The sequence below is a fragment of the Palaemon carinicauda genome, chromosome 12, assembly GCF_036898095.1.
Source record: "Palaemon carinicauda isolate YSFRI2023 chromosome 12, ASM3689809v2, whole genome shotgun sequence".
Classification (NCBI taxonomy): Eukaryota; Metazoa; Arthropoda; class Malacostraca; order Decapoda; family Palaemonidae; genus Palaemon; species Palaemon carinicauda.
The window spans coordinates 4495728-4519858 of NC_090736.1; the positions used below are offsets into that span (position 1 = coordinate 4495728).

Below are 24131 nucleotides of genomic sequence, written 5' to 3' on the forward strand. Positions count from 1 at the left end.
GAAGCTATGTCCTTAACCAATTGTTGCGGGAACAAAAACTTTGATAAGGGAGCAAAGAGCAGTTCAGATCTCTGACAGGGAGTAACTCCTGCCGACAGAAAAGAGCAAAGGGACTCTCGCTTCTTTAGGACTCCCGACGTAAAAGAGGAGGAGAGCTCATTGGAACCATCGCGGATGGCTTTATCCATACAGGACATAATCAGTAAGGAGACATCTCTATCAGCCGATGAGATTTTCCTACTTAAGGCTCCCAAACACCAGTCAAGGAAGTTGAAAACTTCAAAGGCTCTGTAAATGCCTTTCAGCAGATGGTCAAGGTCCGAGGAGGACCAACTAATCTTCGAGCGTCTCATGGCTAGGCGGCGGGGAGAGTCTACAAGGCTTGAGAAGTCGCCCTGGGCAGAGGCAGGGACTCCCAAGCCGAGAACTTCTCCCGTGGCATACCAGACGCTCGATCTAGACGAGAGTTTAGACGGAGGGAAGGCAAAGGCCGTCTTCCCCAAACTCCTCTTGGTTTCCAACCAGTCGCCTAAAAGCCGTAAAGCTCTCTTGGAAAAGCGAGAGAGCACAAGTTTTGTAAAGGCTGGCATGTTAGCAGGTACGCCTAGAACAAACTCAGACGGCGGCGAACGAGGAGCAACAGCGACGAAGTGATCTGGAAACAACTCCTTAAAAATTAACATGACTTTCTTAAAGTCCATTGATGGAGGAACTGTTCTGGGTTCGTCTACATCCGAAGGATGATCATCATGCTGAGGGTCAGCAACGTCCTCATCTGAAGGATCCTCATCTGACAACTGATGAGAAACAAGCAAAGGGGTTGGCAATGCTTGACACGCAGCGTCCACACGCACTGGTGCATTAGTAGCGGACCAGGACGCAACGTCATGTAACTGCTTAACAGTCTGTGAACTGTCAACAACAACAGGTGCGTGAGGACGCTCGGCGTCCACTCGAGACTGTTTTGACTGCCTAGTCTGAGCAGTCAAAACAACTCTAGACTGCGGTGGTTGACGCTCAGCGTCAAAACAAGTCAACTCCGATGGTTGGCGAACGTCCTGAACGTCAACAGGAGCATTAGGAAGTGGCCTAACGTCCAAATGCGGCTGAAAATCAACACGAGACCGCATCGAGTGAGGCTCTACATATCGTGACTGACGTGACTTAGCTACGCCAACGTCAACAGGACGCACAAAGGTTCGTTTGGGCGGCTGAAGGCCAGGATCTCGATGAGATAAACGGCTAGGCTCAACGTGAACCTTATCGGCAGAATAGTCTTCCATAAGGGAGGCGAGCTTAGTCTGCATGTCCTGCAGTATAACCCATTTAGGGTCCACGGGAATGGGTGCGGTAAACGACGGGGTTAACGTCTGAGACGGCACAACCTTGCCTACACCAAGACTTTCTGAGCCTGTGTAACGTTGCTGCTTAGGCGGCGAGCAGTCATCCGATGACTGCAACGGGTCAGAACTGTCCCAATGACTACATCCAGGACGCTGGACCTGTCCTGAAGGGACCGACTTTCGCTTAAGAGGTCTAGAAACCTTGCTCCACGGTTTCTTATGCGAAAAGCCTTCGGATGACGAGGAGAAAATGGGCTCTCTCGTCTTATGGTAGGGGCGATCTTGGTGAGATACGCCTGATACCATAGAGGGAACGTCTGTTCGCTGATCAAGGCCTCTCGAACCCATAAGTCGTACGACATTACTTTTCCCCTGGGCTTGGGAGCTTGCAAGAGGTCTCGGACTAGGTGAACGACAGGCACGAACAGACGAACCCTCGGTCGCAACACTGTTCACAACACTTTGCGCACTAATCACTTTCCCACTATTTTCCGCTGTGGCACTCTGACACTTAAGCTCTTTAACGTCAGCCATGAGTTGATTACGATCAGTTGCTAACGCTTCAACTCTTTCCCCCAAGGCATGAATAGCACGTAACATGTCTTGCATAGATGGTTCCTGAGTGCCAGAAGGGGGGTTAGGTACAACCACTACAGGGGAAGGATTAGGTTCAGGGGCATGTGGAGAGGAAAAATCTACTGACCTAGAGGAACTCCTCCTTACCCTATCTCTCTCTAGCCTACGTGCATACTTATCGTATTCGAGCCAATCGAATTCCGAAAGGCCCACGCATTCCTCACACCGATCTCCCAATTGACAGGTTTTACCCCGACAATTGGAACACAGTATGTGGGTCGAGAGATGCCTTTGGAAGACGCCTATTACAGTCCCTAGCATTACACTTACGAAATCTAGGTACTTGTGAAGGGTCAGCCATTTTGAATTAGTCAAAGAAAGTCCAAAAAACAATCCAAGTCATCAACAATTAAATCTGTCCAATAAAGAGTTCAAGAGTTTAAGTTGAGGAAAAACACCTGCACTGCGAAAGCTCAAACCAAAATGAAGTACTTCACCAAATATGTTGAGAAAACTCCAGGTTATACAGCGAGTATTGATACGTCTTGTCGTCAAGGTCGACAGAGAAGAATTGAAGGGTTTGTTTACATGCATGAGTGGTATCTGGCCGATAGTTGGCGCTGGTGGGCACACCCGAAACCTTCATAGCGATCGCTCGCGAGTTTTTGAGTGTGTTTTCTGTCGAGCCGCTGAGCAGCAGCTATTATATATTCACCGGCTAAGTTAAATATTTAAAAATGATAAATTCGCAGATAATTTCTATTTTTCCTAATGCAAACCTTAGCTATTTATTAAGGGGTATTACTTTCTGCGAAGCTGAAATGACGAGCCATTAAAATTTAGCGGGGGTTAACTACCCCTACTTCTAGTTAGCAGGGGGGTGGGGGGGGGTAGCTTGCAACTGCTCCCACTCACACACCAGTGATTTAGCTCACTTTGCTTGGAGGTAGGACTTCAAGGGGAATAGGGCTGGCAGGCAAGTTTGTATAAATAGCTAAGGTTTGTATCGTTAGGAAAAATACAAATTATCTACGAATTTGTCATTAGTTCCGTAACTGGAATACAAACCTACGCTATTTATTTAGAGGTGACTCACCCATTAGGAAGGGTGGAAGTCCCTGCCAATCTGGCTTTTGGCTTTACCCGGGGCTCTTTATCCGAGTAAGTTGGTACTCGAAATGAGGAGTCCCTGCACCTCGCTAAAACCTTGCTACACAAGGTCCACGTCCTACGCAAGCTGTGTGTTGAGATACTTGGAAGTGTGACTGTCTAGGTAAAATTATACAGTCTTTTTGTAGGAAAAACTGTTGTAACATATTTTAATTATAAAATAAATTTTTGAATATACTTACCCGGTGAATATATAGCTGCAACTCTGTTGCTCGACAGACAAACTCTACGGAAAAAACTCGCCAGCGATCGCTACACAGGTTGCGGGTGTGCCCAACAGCGCCATCTGTCGACCAGATAGCCTACCCAGCTCTTATGTAAACAAAGACTCAATTTTCTCCTCGTCCCTCTGCGTCTCTATTGGGGAGGAAGGGAGGGTCATTTAATTTATATATTCACCGGGTAAGTATATTCAAAAATTTATTTTATAATTAAAATATCATTTTTAAATATTTAACTTAGCCGGTGAATATATAGCTGATTCACACCCAGGATGGTGGGTAGAGACCAGTAATATATGTTTACATTTTATGAGCTAAGAGTTTTTATTTCATTTTAGAAGTTATCAAAATAACAAAAACAAAATAAATAGGTACCTGGTAAGGAAGTCGACTTGAACGATTACTCTGCCTTATAAGTACGTCTTCCTTACGGAGCCTCGCGATCCTCTTAGGATGCTGATCGACCCCTAGGAGCTGAAGTATCAAGGGTTGCAACCCATACAACAGGACCTCATCAAACCCCTAATCTAGGCGCTCTCAAGAAATGACTTTGACCACCCGCCAAATCAACCAGGATGCGAAAGGCTTCTTAGCCTTCCGGACAACCCATAAAAAACAACATTTCAAGAGACAGATTAAAAGGATATGGAATTAGGGAATTGTAGTGGTTGAGCCCTCACCCACTACTGCACTCGCTGCTACGAATGGTCCCAGTGTGTAGCAGTTCTCGTAAAGAGACTGGACATCTTTCAAGTAAAATGACGCGAACACTGACTTGCTTCTCCAATAGGTTGCGTCCATTATACTTTGCAGAGATATATTTTGCTTAAAGGCCACGGAAGTTGTTACAGCTCTAACTTCGTGCGTCTTCACCTTAGGCAAAGTTCGGTCTTCCTCACTCAGATGTGAATGAGCTTCTCGTATTAACAATCTGATAAAGTCTGACCAAGCATTCTTTGACATAGGCAAGGATGGTTTCTTAACTGAACACCATAAAGCTTCAGATTGGCCTCGTAAAGGTTTAGTACGCTTTAAATAGAACTTAAGAGCTCTAACAGGGCATAAGACTCTTTCTAGTTCATTGCCTACGATCTCCGATAAGCTGGGAATATCGAAAGATTTAGGCCAAGGCCGAGAAGGCAGCTCATTTTTGGCTAGAAAACCAAGTTGCAGCGAACAAGTGGCTTTTTCCGACGAAAATCCGATGTTCTTGCTGAAGGCATGAATCTCACTGACTCTTTTAGCCGAGGCTAAGCATACCAGGAAAAGAGTCTTAAGAGTGAGATCTTTCAGGGAGGCTGATTGTAACGGCTCCAACCTGTCTGACATGAGGAATCTTAGTACCACGTCTAAATTCCATCCAGGGGTAGCCAAACGACGCTCCTTGGTGGTCTCAAAAGACTTAAGGAGGTCTTGCAGATCTTTATGTTTGGAAAGATCTAAGCCTCTATGCCGGAAGACCGATGCCAACATGCTTCTGTAGCCCTTGATAGTGGGAGCTGAAAGGGATCGTCCTTTTCTCAGGTATAAGAGAAAATCAGCTATTTGAGCTACAGAGGTACTGGTCGAGGATACAGAAACTGACTTGCACCAGTCTCGGAAGACTTCCCACTTCGATTGGTAGACTCTAATGGAAGACGCTCTCCTTGCTCTAGCAATCGCACTGGCTGCCTCCTTCGAAAAGCCTCTAGCTCTCGAGAGTCTTTCGATAGTCTGAAGGCAGTCAGACGAAGAGCGTGGAGGCTTTGGAGTACCTTCTTTACGTGTGGCTGACGTAGAAGGTCTACCCTTAGAGGAAGACTTCTGGGAACGTCTACTAACCATCGAAGTATCTCGGTGAACCATTCTCTCGCGGGCCAGAGGGAAGCAACTAACGTCAACCTTGTCCCTTCGTGAGAGGCGAACTTCTGCAGTACCTTGTTGACAATCTTGAACGGTGGGAATGCGTAGAGATCCAGATGTGACCAATCTAGGAGGAAAGCATCTATATGTATTGCTGCTGGGTCCGGGACTGGAGAGCAATAGATTGGAAGCCTCTTGGTCAGCGAGGTTGCAAAGAGATCTATGGATGGTTTACCCCAAGTGGCCCAAAGTCTCTTGCACACATCCTTGTGGAGGGTCCATTCGGTTGGAATTACTTGCCCTTTCCGACTGAGACAATCTGCTATGACGTTCAAGTCGCCTTGGATGAACCTCGTTACTAGGGAGATGTCTTGACCTTTTGACCAGATGAGCAGGTCCCTTGCGATCTCGTACAACGTCAGTGAGTGGGTACCTCCTTGTTTGGAGATGTACGCCAAGGCCGTGGTGTTGTCCGAGTTTACTTCCACCACTTTGCCTTGAAGGAGAGACTTGAAGCTTTTCAAGGCCAGATGTACTGCCAACAGCTCCTTGCAGTTGATATGCATGCTCCTCTGACTCGAGTTCCACAGTCCTGAGCATTCTCGACCGTCTAGTGTCGCGCCCCAGCCCACGTCCGATGCGTCCGAGAAGAGAACGTGGTTGGGAGTCTGAACAGCCAGGGGAAGACCCTCTCTAGGTTGATATTGTCCTTCCACCAAGTCAGACAAGACTTTATCTTTTCGGAAATCGGGATCGAGACCGCTTCTAGCGTCTTGTCCTTTTTCCAGTGAAAAGCTAGATGGTATTGAAGAGGACGGAGGTGTAGTCTTCCTAGTGACACAAATTGTTCCACGGATGACAGCGTCCCTACCAGACTCATCCACAGCCTGACTGAGCAGCGTTCCTTCTTCAGCATCTTCTGGATGGATAGCAGGGCTTGATCTATTCTGGGGGCTGATCGTCTTGTTGTTCAGCAACGTCCTCATCAGAGGGTTCCTCATCCGAAAACTGATGAGGAAACGGCAACGGAGTGGGCAACGTCTGGCTCGCTGCGTCCGGTCGCACTGGTGCATGCGTGACGGAGCCGGACGCAACATCATGGAACTGCTGCACAGTCTGTGAACTGTCAACAACCATGGGTGCGCGAGGAAGCACAGCGTCCACTCGAGACTGTCTAGACCGTCTGGGTTGTGCAGTCAACACCATACCGGGTTGCTGAGGTTGACGCACTGCGTCAAAACAAGTCACCTCTGCTGGTTGTTGAACGTCCTGAACGTCAACAACCACCTCCGAGCGTCGCTTAACGTCAACGTGCGGCTGGCAACCCACACTGGGTCGCATCGGTGGAGGAACCACCTCAACTGGCAGACGCGAGAAGGTTACCTTAGCGTCAACAGGACGCACAACCGACCGGTTGGAAGGTTGTTGGCCAGAAGGTTCGGCAGCAACCTTCTCCGCATTAAAGTCCTCTATCAAGGATGCAAGCTTGGACTGCATGTCTTGCAGCAAAGCCCATTTAGGGTCTACGGGAGCAGGTGCGGCAACAGACAGGGTTAGCGACTGAGGCGGTACCGCTTTCCATCCCAGAAAGCCTTGTTTATGCATGACATAATTGTACAGCAAAACTTCAAAGGCTCGAAAACAGCTGTAAAGTTGACCTGTAAAAAACTTGGAGCGTCTCCTGGCCAGGCGCCAGGGAGAGTCTACGAGATTTGAGAAGTCTATCTGGGCAGAGGCATGAACTCCCAAGCCGAGAACTTCTCTCGTGTCATATCAGACTCTCGCTCTATAAGCCAGTTTAAAAGAAGGGAAAGCAAAGGCTGTATCCCCCAAACTCCTCCTGGTGATAAACCAGTCGCCTAGCCAACGTAAAGCTCTCTAGGAGAGCGAGAGAGCACTAGCTTAAAAACAACGGCTTCGAAGTAGCTAGGCCTAGTGTAAGCTCTGACGTTTAGGCGAACGAGGAGCAGCAGTTACAAAAAGATCGGGACAAAGATCCTTAAAAAAATCATCATGATTTAATTAAAGTCCATAGAGGGCTAAGCAGCTTTAGGCTCCTCTCCATCTGACAGAGTCCTCAAGGGAATATCAGTAGGAGGGGGAACAGCAACTTCCTCATCTACAGGAACCTTGTCCGATAAAAGCTGAGTCTCAAGCAAGGGAGAGACCTACCGTGGTGGCAATGCTTTACAAGCAGAGTCCGCACTCACTGGTGCATTAGTAGCGGACCAGGACGCAACGTCATGTAACTGCTTGACAGTCTGTGAACTGTCAACAACTGAACTGTCAACCACAACAGGTGCGTGAGGACGCACAGCGTCCACTCGAGACTGCTTTGACTGCCTAGACTGAGCAGTCAAAACAACTCTAGAATGCGGAGGTTGACGCACAGCGTCAAAACAAGTCAACTCCGATTGTTAGCGAACGTCTTGAACGTCAACAGGAGCATCAGCAAGTGGCCTAACGTCCAAATGCGGCTGAAAATCCACACGAGACCGCATCGAGTGTGGTTCTAAACAACCTGACTGACGTGACTTAGCTACGCCAACGTCAACAGGAAGCACAAAGGAACGTTAGGTTGGCTGAAAGCCAGGATATCGATGAGATAAACGGCTAGACTCAACGAACTAAACGGCAGAATAGTCTTCCATAAGGGAGGCAAGCATATTCTGCATGTCTTGCCATACAACCCATTAAGGATCAACGGAAATGGTTGTGGTAAGAGACGAGGGTAACGTCTGTGACCGCAACACTTTGCCAACAAAAAAGACTCTCGGAGTCTGTGTTACGCTTTTGTTAGGCGGCGAGCAGTTATCCGATGACTGCATAGGGTCAGAGCTGTCCTAATGGCTGTAACCAGGACGCTGGACCTGTCCTGAAAGGACTGACTTTCGCTTAAGGGCTTCGAAACCTTGAGACAGGTTTCTTATGCGAAAAGCCTTCGGATGACGAGGAGAAAAAACGTCTCTCTCGTCTTATGGTAGGGGAGATCTTGGTAAGATACACCCGATACCATAGAGGGAAACGTCTGTTCGTTGATCAAGGCCTCTCGAACCCATAAGTCGTTCGACATTACTTCACCCCTGGGCTTGGGAGCTTGCAAAAGGTCCCGGACTAGGTGAACGACAGGCACGAACAGACGAACCCTCGGACGCAACACTGTAACACTTTGCGCAATATCACTTTATCACTTCGATTTTCTGTTTTGCACTTATTCCACTGAAATCGAAACTTTTACTGATTTCTACCTGAAACACGCAATTCTACCCTTCATTAAAAGGTAGTAATTGCGAAATCAGTCGTATAATGCAAGCTCATTAATACCAGCAAAAAACAGAAAACATATTTTAAGATAAAAAATTCAGTGGCTGGGAAAGAGACTAAACACTAGTTCATATAAACTACGTTTTCAATCTCTCACCGCACATAGCCTGGGGACGAGAATAAAAAACTAAAAACGTTTTATCCTTCCTCCCCGTATAGAGACTAGGGACGAGAGTAACTCGAGAACAACGTTACCCGCTTGAACGGAACGTTTTCTCTCCTCTCTCTCCCTCCGTCTCTATCTCTCTCTCTCTTTCTCTCTTGATTTCGCACCTAAGAGAAGAGCCCAATTACATTTCGTCAAAAAAACATGTTATTTGACTAAAGGAAAAAACTGAAAGGTTTTTCAAATAAAAAGTTCCTTTAAAATAGAATTTAAAACATTTAAGCTTAGAAAGAATGAACAAAACGTCAGAGTCGATTTACTCTTACTGCAAAGTGAAACCGTGATACACTCTCTCTCTATCGTAACGATAGAGCGCATGTTGAACGTCCTGAACGTCAACAACTGCGTAGCATAAAAAACAAAACGTTAGTTCATCTTTGAAAACAGTACGAAGACTATTCAAAGAAATTCTTTCATAAAATATTACATATAAAAAGTTTTATATCCTTAGCTCTTTAAAAGCTAATTACGATATAAAGGGCTCAACGTTGATTAACTTCGGTTTCCAAGTTAGGACCGCCTACTCTCAGGAAAGGTCGCATATAAACAAAACATTAAAATTTATTTTTATATGTTTATAATAAATGGAAAGTTAATCGAAGAGGCCTAATAAAGGCGGAGAGATATAAAATATATAGAGGAAAATCTATAATTAATTTATAACGTGATCAGATAATTACTAAAAGCCTAAACACACTTCCGTCTAAGGGAAGGGTCGGCCATTTAAAAGTGAAAGAAAGTCCATACTCTCTTTGTCACCATAATTAAATCTATCCAAAACGAGTTCAAGATTTAAGATGAAGATAAAACACCTGCATTGCGAAAGCTCAAAACCAGAATATAGTACTTCACCAATATGATGTGAAAAACTCCAGTTTAGCAACAGCGAGTAAAGTACGTCTTGTCGACACGTCGACAGAGAGAAAATTGAGTCTTTGTTTACATAAGAGCTGGGTATCTGGTCGACAGATGGCGCTGTTGGGCACACCCGCAACCTGTGTAGCGATCGCTGGCGAGTTTTTTCCGTAGAGTTTGTCTGTCGAGCAACAGAGTTGCAGCTATATATTCACCGGCTAAGTTAAATATTTAAAACAAGACTTTCCCAATACCACCTCGTCAGGGTATGGGGACGCAACAGTATTAGCTTAATGCTATGTACACAAGGGAGCATGGTTTACCTGCAGTGGTTTGAGGTCAGCTTAAGCAGAGAACCCAGGATGCTGCTTTCCCAAAGAGAGGGGAGGATGAAGAAAATCTTTTCATTCACGCAGACTAAAACTGGGTAACAGTGCCCTCAACCTTCTGCTACTTGTCCTACAAGAGCTTGAGGTATACAACCAGCTGTTGTGCAGCCACCACAGGACCAATAGAGATTGTATCGAGTTCCTGTGGGTCACGTCTTGCAGGAAAAAGGTTATGAAAGTCACCTGGAGCATTCACACCCTCGCTTGTAAAACCTGTATCACAGAATAATCTGCTTAGAAGGACCAGGGGCATAGCTATGGCCCTGACATCGTGAGTCGACATGTTGGATGAGGATCTGGATTCAGGGCGTAATTGATGCCTCTGTGAATCCAGCAGAGATGATGTTTTGGTGATCCTCCTTTTGTCTCTCCCAGTGCTGATGACAAGAGATGGGACCCGGGTGGGTTGTTACCGTTCTCTTGAGGTAGAACCTCATACCTTACCCGGGGTACAGTAACAGATGATCTGGATCATCAGTTACCAATTGGAGACTTGTGTAGGATCCGTCACCTCTGGAAACTATGTCTGGCAGCATATTCGGGGACGAAACTGAACGTTGTCTTTCACAATTCTCATTAATGGGCAATGTCGAAAGAGACACCAAGAAGTTCCTCGACTCGTTTGGCCGCTGTCAAAGTGTGCAGGAACACTGTCTTCCAAACTAGGTGAAAATTTCTTGCCTGGTGAAGTGGAACGTAAGGAGGTCTCCTTAGAGACTGGAGAACTTGAACCATATTCCAAGAGGAGGTCTCAATTCTGACTGGGAAAAGGTAAGTTGTAAGCCCGCGTGAGTTAGGAAAGATCTAGCGATGAGGGATGTCCCTTCTTTCAGTTTCAAGATGAGGCTCAAGGTTGAGTGATCATCTTTACCTGCTGAAACTGAAAGGGGGGGGGGGGTTTCCGCATACCTCGAAAGGGAGCTGAACTGTTATACACTTTAACTCAGTAATGAAACACACACACGTCAGTGTTGAGAACCTGCCGACCATCAGCTCAGGGTAGGGTGGCAGGGAAGGGGAGTAGTATCAACACAATGACAACTCCCTTACGGCGGAGGCTGTCGGATACGTTGTCAACAGTAATTAAAGTTACAAGTATCTAACAACATAAACGTATATTTCCAATTATACATATACTGTATACACGCATATATACTGTATGCATAAGATAAATGAAAACACACACAAGAGAAAAAGAAAAAATGACAGAAAACAATCAAGGCAAGTCTTTGTGGGAAAGAAAGGCAGCATGTCCGTCCTCTACCGAGCCATAAAGTAAAGTGGTTACTCAGCCGAGAGGTGTGAGTGAGCGGGGTAGCCAGTCTACCCCAACCCCCACTCGCTAACTAACGGATGGGGTAGTTATCCCTCACTAAAATTATCATGGCTCGTCTTTCAGCTACGCCGAAAGTATACCCTATAAATAGCGGAGGGTTTGTATCTACGCCGGAACAAACCAGTAATAAGGAGCTGAGACGAGTGCCTCATTTGAGAAACCAGGACGAAACTGTAAGGTCTTGAATACAGTATTAAAATGTAGACCACGAATACTGCAATACAGTAGATGACTGGTCCCAGATTTCACTCAATGTTTCCAAACAGGATAGGAATTAAAATTAATAAAAGATTCATCATACTGAAAAACTAACTCAATAATGATAACAAAAACAATATGATACAAAAATATATACTGTACATTGAAAATATGATAAAATTGGTCAACATGGTGGAGCCGACACTCCATCCAAGGCTAAGTATCCTCCAGGTGTCTTGGTCAATTTGAAGAAATTCCAGCTGACTCCAACACAGAGGATTCCTTATCTTTTTCATCAGGAGAGGATTTGGTTTTTACTCTTGTTGAAGAGTTTCAAACTGAGGAAGATGATGTCAGTTCTTATGTGGATGAAGCTCCTACTAGGGACAATCCCTCTCTCGAGAAATTTCCTCTGGGTCAAGTTAAGGAGGAGAGATTTTCAAATGCATCTTAATCATCATTGGGACAGGGTATCAGATTCAAACAGAACTTACATTGATTAAGATTCTTTTGGAATTGGTAGGTTAATGGTACAACCATTTTAGTTTACCTCAAGGGGGTCTTACTGAATGTAAGGATTCACGACTTTTTACATTCACCAATGGCTTAGGAAGGGTGGAGAACTACTATGACTTTTCTTCACCTATCATGATTGTGGACAAAGAAAGAATCTCAACTAGGACTAAACATAAACTGCCTAGAATTGTTGACAATCTTCAAGACTCTACGGGCTCAGGAATCGCTAGTGATAGGGAAGTGCACAATGGTTTACAGACAACACGACAGGACTGGCTTACATTTGGAAACAAGAGACCACGAGGTCAAAGCAGTTGTTCCACATAATTAAAAAAAACTACTCATGGACGGACCTGTGGGGATCCTCCTCTTACCCCAGTTTATTCCAAAGAGGTTAAATGTTCTTGCAGATCAGCAGAGCAGAAAAATTAAAGTACTGTACTTTGCTTTACTTCCAAACGAGTGGTTTCTACACCCCATAGCATGTCTAGAAATTTGGAATTGGTTGTGAAAACCCAATGTCGACACATTTGCAACCTAGCTCAACAAGAACTTTGAAGTGTTCTTTCTTCACCGGTACCAGATTCTCAGGCATGGAAAGTGGATACCATGTTGTAGGACTGGCTGAACCTTGGCATTTATGTGTCCTCCCTATTCTCAATGATTTGGGTGGTGGTGAACAAATTTATGGTGTCATCAAACTTCCGGACGAGTCAGGTTTCTCCTTATTGCCCTCAGAGTCAATGGTTTACAGATACAGTACATGGTTTTTGCTGTCAGACTGCAAGAGACTGTTATTTCTCAAGACCAATTCATTCAGGCATTCCATTTCTGGAGTCATGCACCTAAGGTCCCACATGTTTCAGCTAACTGCATGGAGGTTGTCCACCCTATCCTAAGAGAAAAAATATTTGTTTAGGCCCTCTAGACTGTCTAACTTAGCTTCCAAGAGAAATTCTACCAATATTATGCAACAAAGACAGTGGCACATTTATTTATTGGTGCAAATTCATGAAAGTACTGTATAGGCAACTAGAGCTAACATTTTCTTTTCAATATTGGGTTAGATTCATCTGCTTTGGCTATCATTGCGAATGTTCTCAGATATTGTACTGCTGATAAACCTCTGTTTATCAGCTCAGTTCATTGAAATTTGGATGTGGTGCTACAATATTTGAAAAGTCCAAGTTTTGAGTCTTTGGAAGACCATTCTTTCAAGGCTCGTACCTACAAACCTGTTTTTGTTGGCTTTGGCTTCACCTAAACATATTACAATATGTGAACTGTGGGCTTTGCAGTGGATAAAATTAGTTAGTCTTTGTCTCTTGGTTAGTTTTAGTGCCAAAAATGATTGCAAAGTGAAGAACCTCCCTTGATTTCTCCACATTTCCTCTTCAGAGAAGAAGGTGGATAATGTTTCAAAGGGCAGGTTTCTTTGTCCTATTAGGTCTATGAAGGTTTTCTTAAATTGGACAGGATTAGGAAGAAGGTTCCTAATTTGTTTTGGTGGGACTAGGGTACCATGGCACTCTCTCTCTCTAAGACTGCTATGTCCTTCCTCATTATGACTTTGGCAACAGAAGCTCACTTTGAATTGGATCCCAGACAATTGAGACACTTGAAAGTTCAGGCTCATGATATTAGCAGTGCAGCTACTTCTCATAATTTCTAAAATATTGTGTCTTTGGAAAGGATTGTGTCTGCAGCACATTGGTGTACAAGATCTAGTTGTGTCAAGCACTATTTAAAGGAAACCTGGTTTTCTTACAAATGTTGCTTGGCTTTAGTTTTTTAGTAGCGGCAGATGATATGGCAATAAAAGTTAGTAATTGGGTATTTATAGAACTCCTCTCCAATTTTTATAACTCAAAGTAATACCATTTGCACTTCAATTGACAAATACAGATATCATCCTTGATATGGTCACCAGTCACCATTAAAATATTACAGAAAGGACCTAATTGATGCTAGCAGCTTCTGTTCAGCATTGCCCTTTCTGGTTCTCGCTTAGAGAGGAGCTCTGTATGAGAAAAGAAAATTTCTCTAGGACCGACAAGGTGTTGAGTTCAGCATGTAATGAAGTGCGGCAACCACCACCCCTAGACTTCAGCTCCATACTCCCTACCGACCAGTCATTGCTTTTGAGTGTTTCTGGCTGCACTCTTTTCATCATCATCCTGTCCGTCTTCTGTTTTCCCCCATACTGATCCAGGATGGCTTTCATCTCCCTCTACCCAGTAAGAAGGACTTTCCCTACTCATTCAAATGTGTACAACCCCTTTTTATACAGGCTGCCAATGCAAGAGCCTGAGTCCGACCCACTTGTGGAGCGATCTTAACCAAACCAGACTAGCATCCCTTTGGTCCATAGCTGCATCAACTACTCCCTTTCTGCAATACCACCTAATTTTTTTTTTTACCTATCTTCTTTCAACTTTTTAGTATATCATCAGGGAAAGTGCAGGAGCCCCTCCTAACCTCAAGTTAACCTCTATGCTGACCACCCTTTGGCCCTAGTACTTTGCCATATGGCTAAAATACCAACTAAGGAAAGGGGGAGTGTGAAGAAAAAAATGATGGTTACATAGAAGATTGCTTCTTAGGCTTATGAAACCCTGCTTCAGTTTAAGGTCATATGATGCTCTGGGTTTTCAACGTTAAGACAGCAACATTTGGTAAGTGGCCACTGTTTTCTACCTGTTTAGAAAACCATCTAAGGGAGCTGTTGTTTATATCCCTCCCTACCCAATGTCAATGACACCCCCGTAACTTCCTCTAACATTTTCCATACAGCCTGGTACCATTATCAAGTAACGTACTAAAACTGGATGACCTTGAGACTCATTGATGTTGATGGTTCCAAAACATTTGACCCCACAGGAGGGTAGTACCATCTCGCGTGGTGTTCTACAGTCATCACCTAAAGGGTCCTTGCACTCACTTTTCAGCTTTAGACTTGACCTCTGTTCACACTTCCTCTTTGTCAAACCAATTACCCTTTAACTTCATGGCAAATTGTCTCACAGTTATACCTGAGAACTGTCTCTAGCACGGGGTCTTATGGCCCAAATTCCATACATTTATCCTGAGCCATTTGAGGTATAAAAGCACGAGTCTTCCAGGCACATGACGGCTGATGAGCTCAACGTCCAAGATTAATTACCCTGACCAGATAACTTGGAAGTTGTAAAACCACAATCCAGGAGCCTTTAGCATGTTCCTCTGTAGCTCTGAACTCTTGCCACTGTTGCCTCAGTCAAAACAAGGATTTGCATTTGTGTAAATAGTCAAAAAAGGTAGGAGAAAATTTGAAGCATTTTCTTGTGAGAATTACGTTTACACATTATACAATAAAACATTTTTGTATTGTAATTAGAAATGGTAGTGATATTGATAGATACATTTCACATATATCGTCTACCAGTTAAAACATGTTGGGAACTGTGTACGAGAAATGAGAAATGGTTGTACTGTACAAGACCGCAGAATTATAAAACAGCCTTCTTGCATTATAAATTTATATGTGTTTGATTTATATGGCTATACATTTGGAAATTTTTATTTAATAAGAATACAATTTGGTCCTAATACTTGCAGTCACCCTTCAATAAAATTTCCTGTTTACCTACAAAAATTTTAGAAAATAAGAGTAATAGGTTTAATTACTTATAATTTCTAAATTTTTGTCACAGCCTCAATTCAAGAATGCCAAATAAGACTTCTACTGTCCTAGATTACAGCTATGAGCTTAGTTATTGTCTTCCCTTTCCCATTTCCTTCATACTAAGAGAACAGTAATTAGTAATAAATTTAATTCCTTACTCTCCTTTTGCTTTTGGATTAATGCATGCACAACTAAGTACTTTACATACACTAAAATATTTGAATTAATGCACAACTATATACTTTAAATACACTACAAGTTTAATACAAATTTGTCACCATTTTTGGCTAGGCTCTACCTTCAAATTACCCTGTGCAAATTTAAAATTTCATGAGCTATCAGGGCTACTAATACATTGCAACCCAAGTTCAAAAAACTAAAAACTACATAAATAGGAATAATGGTACGAAGTCTTTCACATACCAAGCAAAACCAACTTCAGTAACTGGCATCAGATAGATAATTGTGCAGTGTGCAATGTGTATTTCCTGCCCCAGTGCAGTTGACAACTTTTCTCCATCTTGCTATGGTATCTTCTGTTCTCATGCAGATGATCGATTACTGATTTATTGCTCATTTCCTTGCGATCTTTATGATGACCATGTCCAACCCTCAGCTCCACTGGAGGTTTTCACTTTACTAGGGGAGTTATCATTTCGTAATTTGGAGCCTTGACGGGGGTCTAGGATAAAAACAAATGGTGAATTAAAAATTAGTATTCTGGCATATGTTGGCAATGAGTAAATAAGTAAGTTTATGTTTATCAACTATGCATTTTGATACACCAAACAACAAATGGAAATATAAACGCAGAACCCCCAAAGGAAGGCAATGCTAAATTTGGCAATAGAAGTTGAGCTACCTGAAACAAGGATTCAACGTTACCTTGTAATCTCCACATAACCTAACCTAACCATTTTCCTACACAACTAATGGTGTAGCAATTTGAATATGTAACCTTTTCCCATGAACCTTCACTTTCTAACCTCCTGATTTCAGTATTAACTGCACCTTTCAATGTATATGGTACTGGTCTCGGAGCAAAAAACCTAGGAGTACTATCAGGTCAACACTAAAGTCGCCTTTGCGCTTTTTACTGTACCAACTTTCTTTTCAAATACGTCCTTAAACTCAGGTAAAACATTATCCACAGACACTTCAATTTTGTGTTCAACTTATGTGCCTGTAACCTTCAAAATACTTGGTTAATCTAATTTAAGGTACTGTATATACTATAACCAAGCTCAACAAAGCAAGTTTTACCCTTTACCTTTAACTACTGTTAATGGCATTCTATCCAACTTCTATTCTCATGTATGATTAGTTGTTTTTTTATGCAATTTTTGATACATGCAAAAAACTTAGTTATGCACTTTGTGTGGCTTCATGAAAATTTAACGGTTATACGATACTTTAATTTCAAGTGTAACTGGAATGTGCTACAAGAAATGGAAGTGATGGCTAGTTTGTCATTTTCCTCTTTATGTTTAATGGAGGCTGGGGTATAATAACAAATATCGGTCGTTTAAAATGTGAAGTTTATTTCTCACTATAAGTCCATTTGTTTACTTTTGATTGACTGATTAGGAGGTAATGCGCATGTGTTGTTTGTATTCGCATTTGCCAGCTGTTCTGTTTTTTTTATATGACAATCATTACCTGGCCTTTTTAACCAATTACGAGCTTCCAATAATTTATGCATAAGTTCCAGGATATTTTCTAAAACGGACATTTTTTTCACACCGTCCCCTTCAATTCCTGCATGACTATCATCACATAAAGACGTCTCCAAAGGGAACTTAGTGTAATTTAGTGTAATTTCATCTACAGTACTTTGATAACTGATTATGCTGAAAACACTCTCCGTTCAGTATACAGCTATTGTTGCACATGTGAAAGTAAAAAATATCCCCAAAATAATGACCATAGGGGCTTGCGTGCGCAGAACATCATGGCTTACATGTCGTTACGTACCACGTCATCTCGTATCCAAATTGCAATGCCGTTGACTGCTAAAAGTGGGTACCTAATAATTACCATAGAAAATGACTGTTATCTTAGTAAGAAAATCCATTAGAACTTAAGAGCAGATACCCTCTCATATTTATATGAGGTACATTTGCGAATTAACATTGAATATCGACAAACTTGACACTTGCCGTACGGCAGTACGAGGTTGCAAGCATAACTGATGAGCACCAGCATTATGAACATTGAGTTGAAACTTGATATGAAAATATAAGATGAAATGAAAAATCACAAAACTATACACGTTACTGTAACTGTATCTTCGAGTACGTTGGTTAATGAACTAACACTAATTACTCACTAACAGGTCTTTGCTTCACCGTGGTTCGCTTCACTCACAATTAAACATTATATTATTACTCCTCTGTTCTGGTAAGCGATAGATGTTACACTACACGTGTTAGCCGAGTGGGCACGTATTTAGGCGCACAAAAATTTGGTGACCCAGCCACCTATATATTACCCAACAGCCTGGAATAACAGGTCATTTGGGTATGAGATGACTATGATACGAAGTGACTAGGGACGAAATGACTTGGGACAAAGTGTCTAGGGACGAAATGACTTGGGACAAAGTGTCTAGGGACAAAGTGTCTAGGGACAAAGTGACTAGGGTATGAAGTGACTTAGTTGGGTACGAAGTGACTTAGTTGGGTAGGAAGTGACTTGGTGGGGTACGAAGTGACTTGGTGGGGTAGGAAGTGACTTGGTGGGGTACGAAGTGACTTGGTTAGGTACGAAGTGACTTGGTTGGGTACGAAGTGACTTGGTTGGGAACAAAGTGACTTGGTTGGGAACGAAGTGACTTGGTTGGGAACGAAGTGACTTGGTTGGGTACAAAGTGACTTGGGTGGGTACAAAGTGACTTGGGTGGGTACGAAGTGACTTGGGTGGGTACGAAGTGACTTGGGTGGGTACGAAGTGACTTGGTTGGGTACGAAGTAATGGGTACGAAGTAACCTGGTTGGGTACGAAGTAACCTGGTTGGATACAAAGTAACCTGGTTGGGTACGAAGTGACTTGGTTGGGTACGAAGTGACTTGGTTGGGTACGAAGTGACTTGGTTGGGTACGAAGTGACGTGGTTGGGTACGAAGTGACGTGGTTGGGTACGAAGTGACGTGGTTGGGTACGAAGTGACTTGGTTGGGTACAAAAAGACTTGGTTGGGTACAAGATGACTTGGTTGGGTACAAGGTGACCTGATCCCACATGTAGCGCTTGCCAGAACAGAGGAGCAGCGAGCTAAGCGTACCAAGCCACAGTGGAGCAAAATCCTTTATAAGAATGTGAAAACTGAATCATTTATAGTTATAATGCTTTAATTTACACCCACTTACATAAATCATATATTTTTCCAACAGGTTGTCTTATGTTTATTTAGCATTTCTGGCCATTACTATTACTGCATATCACTTGTTTTGTGCATTTGCCCCATAATTGTCTGTACAGTATATAGGGAGTCTAAAAATTATAAACAGGTGGTTTGTCTCCTGTAATTATAGTCAGAAATGCATAAAATACAAGATAGCAAGTGCAGAAAAAATATATGGTTCATGTATTTGGCTGGAAATTGAAGTATCGCTGTATTTACCAAATGGTAATTTTTTACCTAAGCACCACTCTGTCTAATTGTAATATTTTCAACCCTAATTTTCTCTAACAAATAAATATGAGATTTTATTGTGTAGCAGTTTCCTTGCACTTTACTAAAGAAAAAAAAAACTTTTTTCATGATAAAAGTTTTAGTAGGAATTTGGAAGCCTAAAGACTCCCTGCCTAGGATTTCACATTGTACAGTTAAGGACGGGACAACATTTTCTACTAAAAAAAAAAAAAAAAAAAAAAAAAAAAAAAAGCTATTTCCTATGGAAAAACGACCGTTTGTTTTAATATACTTCTTTACATTAATTTCTGGTTTTTAAATATGCTTACCTATGTAGCAAGGATCGTAGCCCTCAACTGTAGATGTGGAAACAGTAACAGTGACTGTTTGCGTAGGAGTAACAGTGGCAGTTGTAGTACTGACATTTGTTACCGTAGAAGTCTGCCACAATCACACAAAATCACAAATTACAAATAGATTAATCTTCTTCTTTGATGACGATATTATTATAATGAAGATGAAAATTTAATAATATGAATAATAATAATTTTATTAATAGTGATAAATAATTCTAATAATTTTATTTAAATAACAATGAAAAACTTTAGGGTGTATTATTTATTTTCATAATCTCAAAAAAAAAGTGTTTCAAAATATTTATTTAAACACTGATAGAAAAAAAAATATTTAGTGTAACTTGAAACTTAAAAATAATTATTGTTATATACACCAGTATTTTGTAGGTTGAGATGCATAGGAAGGTACTGTTTTATTTTTTCCTGGTTCCTAACTACTCATTGTGATATATATATATATATATATATATATATATATATATATATATATATATATATATATATATATATATATATATATATATATATATATATATATATATATATATATATATATATATATATATATATATATATATATATATATATATATATATGACTGCTCACTCCGCAAAACAAGTTTGTACTTATTACTGTAATTTATTAAGCTTATTTTACCTGTACCAAAAACAACATTATTAATGCAAATCTTAATCTTTATTTTTATCCCATTTTACCTTGAAGTCAGTTGGGATAATACCTTGCTATCATCAGTTTTGGCAACCTATTATGGTCAGGTTGGACTTTTTAAGTTCTTTCTTAAAAAGTCCAAACCTGACCACAATAGGTTGTCAAAACTGATGATAGTAAAGTATTATCCTAACTGATTTCAAGGTAGAATGGGATAAAATTAAAGATTAATATTTTCATTATTAATTTAGTTATGATACAGTTGAATTAAGCTTAATTACAATAATAAAACTTTGAAGCTTTTCACCTATGTGGCCGCAAACTTATTTTGTGGAGTTGGGACCCAGGAGCCATATATATTGCACTACTTATGTTTGCAACCAGATCCCTTGTCGCATTTTGCAACATACCTACGCTCATGACTTGTTTCGTCCTAATTTGGGGCAAGAAAATTAAATTAAGATGTATATTCAAAGTATACTAGCAAGTCTAGGATTCTAAATCTCGGAAAAAAAAAATTATCGCAATTAATTGAAGTCTTGCCAGTGATGTAACTATAGTGCGTGTTCAATAAACTTCTATAAAATATGTTATTTACGAATTCAATAATTTGCAAAATAAATAACTAAACTATTTGAACATTATTTTATAAGTACAGTATAACTCTCTCTTTATGAAGTAACTTTCATTATTATTGAAAATTTACTTTTCTTATAAACTTGGTAAACGTTTTTACATTACATGAATAATTTAGTTACATACAAGAGTTAATAAAAGAAAAATGGGCATTTTTATCAGCGCACTCTAGTTAATAAATCTATCTTCAAATTTAATAATACTAGCTTTGATGAAAAGTAACTTTTCAAAGGGTATTTTCTATTTACATGCATTTTGTGGGAAAAAATAATGTTTAAGTATTCACAGCAGAGAATAAAGAAAAATTAAAATCTTTCAAGAAAAATTTGATTACACATCAGTAAAAAACTTTTCAGTCTTGTGGGAATAAAGATTAGTTTTGAAAACTAGATTATCATAATTCAGGTGTAATTATCCTTAATGGGGCTTGTTGCTTTTGTGAAAAAAAAAAAACATGGAATTTGTCATATGAAATAAGAATCAACAACAATTCTTCTTCAACAAAAGGAATTAACTACTGCAATGTAATTTGTTCAGTGGCTACTTTCCTCTTGTTAAGGGTAGAAGAGACTCTTTAGCTATGGTAAGCAGCTCTTCTAGGAGAAGGACACTCCAAAATCAAACCATTGCTCTCTAGTCTTAGGTAGTGCCATAGCCTCTATACCATGGTCCTCCACTGTCTCTTGGGTTAGAGTTCTCTTGCTTGAGGGTACACTCGGGAACACTATTCTATCTGATTTCTCTCCCTCTTGTTTTGTTAAAGTTTTTATAGTTTATATAGGAAATATCTATTTTGATGTTGTTATTGTTCTTAAAATATTCTATTTTTCCTTGTTTCCTTTCCTCACTGGGCTATTTTCCCTGTTGGGGCCTTTGGGCTTATAGCATCCCGATTTTCCAACTAGGTTGTAGCTTAGCAAGTAATAATAATAATAATAATAATAATAATAATAATAATAATAATAATAATAATAATAATAATAATAAAAGCAGGATGCTGTAAGGCCAGGGGCTTCAACAGGGAAAATGGCCAAGTGAGGAAAGAAAGAAAGGAAAAATAAAATACTTTAGGAACAGTAACATTAAAATAGATATCTCTTATCAAAACTATAAAATCTTTAACAAAACAAGAGGAAGAGAAATGAAATAGAATAGTGTGCCCGAGTGTACACTCAAGCAAGAGAAAACATCTTTTAACTGACTTTACTCTGTAATATTTTTATTTGGTGATACTGGAGAGTTTGAATTGCAATGGTAAAACTATCAATAACTAGAGGGGCACTTAGAAGAGCACAGACCTCCGCCATGACAGCTTATTTCTCGACCTTGATCTTGACCTTTGACCCTAACATGTATTAATTGACGTGTTTTTTTATGCACTCAAATATGAACCAAGTTTGAAGTCTCTGTGACATCGCTGTCCAAACTTATGGCTGATTACGTGAATTGCACATTTTGCTTGACCATGACCTTGACCATTGACCTTGACCTTTGACCTTGACCTTCCAAAATTTAATTCATACCATCTTTTTATATGATAGTTAATCCCTATAAGTTACATTACTTTACGGTTAAAATTGTGGTCAGGAAGCTGTTCAACAATAAACACACACACAAACAAACACAAACAGGGGCAAAAACATAACCTCCTTCCAACTTCGTTGGCGTATGTAATAATTGAAGGACGATGTATTTTGAAAGTGCTTGTGATATACCTGAGTTGTGGTTGAGATGGATGTAACCGTGTTTGTACTGGTAACCGAAGTCGTTACTGTAGACACTAAAGTAGCTGTAGTTGTTGCTGTAGTTGTTGTTGTAGCTGTTGTGGTTGTGGTTGCGGTTGTGGTTGCAGTGGCGGCGGTACTCGTTTCCGTTTTTGTGGTGGTCGTTACTGAAAGCTATGAAGGAAAAAATATATTCTTTTTCTAAAGCTATGAAGAGAAATATACAGTACTTCATCAAAGCTATAAGGAAAAAAAATATTCTTTTTTAAAGCTGAGGAGAAATATCCTTTATTAAAGCTATGAAGAAAAATATATTCTTTATTAAAGCTACGAAGATGAATATTCTTTATTAAAGCTATGAAGAAAAAAATATATTCTTTATTAAAGCTACGAAGAGAAATATTCTTTATTAAAGCTATGAAGAAAAATATAATCTTTCTTAAAGCTATGAAGAAAAAAATATATTCTTTATTAAAGCTATAAGAAGAAATATTCTTAATAAAGCTATGAAGAGAAATATTCTTTATTAAAGCTATGAAGAAAAAATATAATCTTTATTGAAGCTACGAAGATAAATATTCTTTATTAAAGCTATGAAGAAAAAATATATTCTTTATTAAAGCTATGAAGAAAAAAATATATTCTTTATTAAAGCTATGAAGAAAAAAATATATTCTTTATTAAAGCTATGAAGAAAAAAATATATTCTTTATTAAAGCTATGAAGAAAAAAATATATTTTTTATTAAAGCTATGAAGAAAAAAATATATTCTTTATTAAAGCTACGAAGAGCAATATTCTTTATTAAAGCTATAAGAAGAAATATTCTTAATAAAGCTATGAAGAGAAATATTCTTTATTAAAGCTATGAAGAAAAAATATAATCTTTATTGAAGCTACGAAGATAAATATTCTTTATTAAAGCTATGAAGAAAAAATATATTCTTTATTAAAGCTATGAAGAAAAAAATATATTCTTTATTAAAGCTATGAAGAAAAAAATATATTCTTTATTAAAGCTATGAAGAAAAAAATATATTCTTTATTAAAGCTACGAAGAGCAATATTCTTTATTAAAGCTATAAGAAGAAATATTCTTAATAAAGCTATGAAGAGAAATATTCTTTATTAAAGCTATGAAGAAAAAATATATTCTTTATTAAAGCTACGAAGAGCAATATTCTTTATTAAAGCTATAAGAAGAAATATTCTTAATAAAGCTATGAAGAGAAATATTCTTTATTAAAGCTATGAAGAAAAAATATAATCTTTATTGAAGCTACGAAGATAAATATTCTTTATTAAAGCTATGAAGAAAAAATATATTCTTTATTAAAGCTATGAAGAAAAAAATATATTCTTTATTAAAGCTATGAAGAAAAAAATATATTCTTTATTAAAGCTATGAAGAAAAAAATATATTCTTTATTAAAGCTACGAAGAGCAATATTCTTTATTAAAGCTATAAGAAGAAATATTCTTAATAAAGCTATGAAGAGAAATATTCTTTATTA

The 24131-nt window shown here is 39.9% G+C and overlaps 1 protein-coding gene across 2 annotated transcripts in view; it reads right to left on the reverse strand.

Annotated features, from left to right (window-relative positions):
- The window catches only part of LOC137651176 (uncharacterized), an 80850-nt gene that overhangs the window by 14849 nt on the left and 41870 nt on the right, over positions 1 to 24131 (reverse strand). Inside the window, exons 4-6 of one of the 2 annotated variants that reach the window (XR_011046058.1) lie at positions 22609 to 22791; positions 19562 to 19673; positions 16024 to 16282 (exon numbers count right to left, since the gene is read on the reverse strand). Coding sequence is in view for 1 of the 2 variants with exons in the window: in XM_068384322.1 (XP_068240423.1) it covers positions 16191 to 16282; positions 19562 to 19673; positions 22609 to 22791 (387 nt within the window). In the remaining variant the exon portion in view is untranslated. Of the gene's footprint in view, positions 1 to 15481; positions 16283 to 19561; positions 19674 to 22608; positions 22792 to 24131 lie in introns of those variants that run through there. The other variant, XM_068384322.1, reaches the window with a different exon arrangement.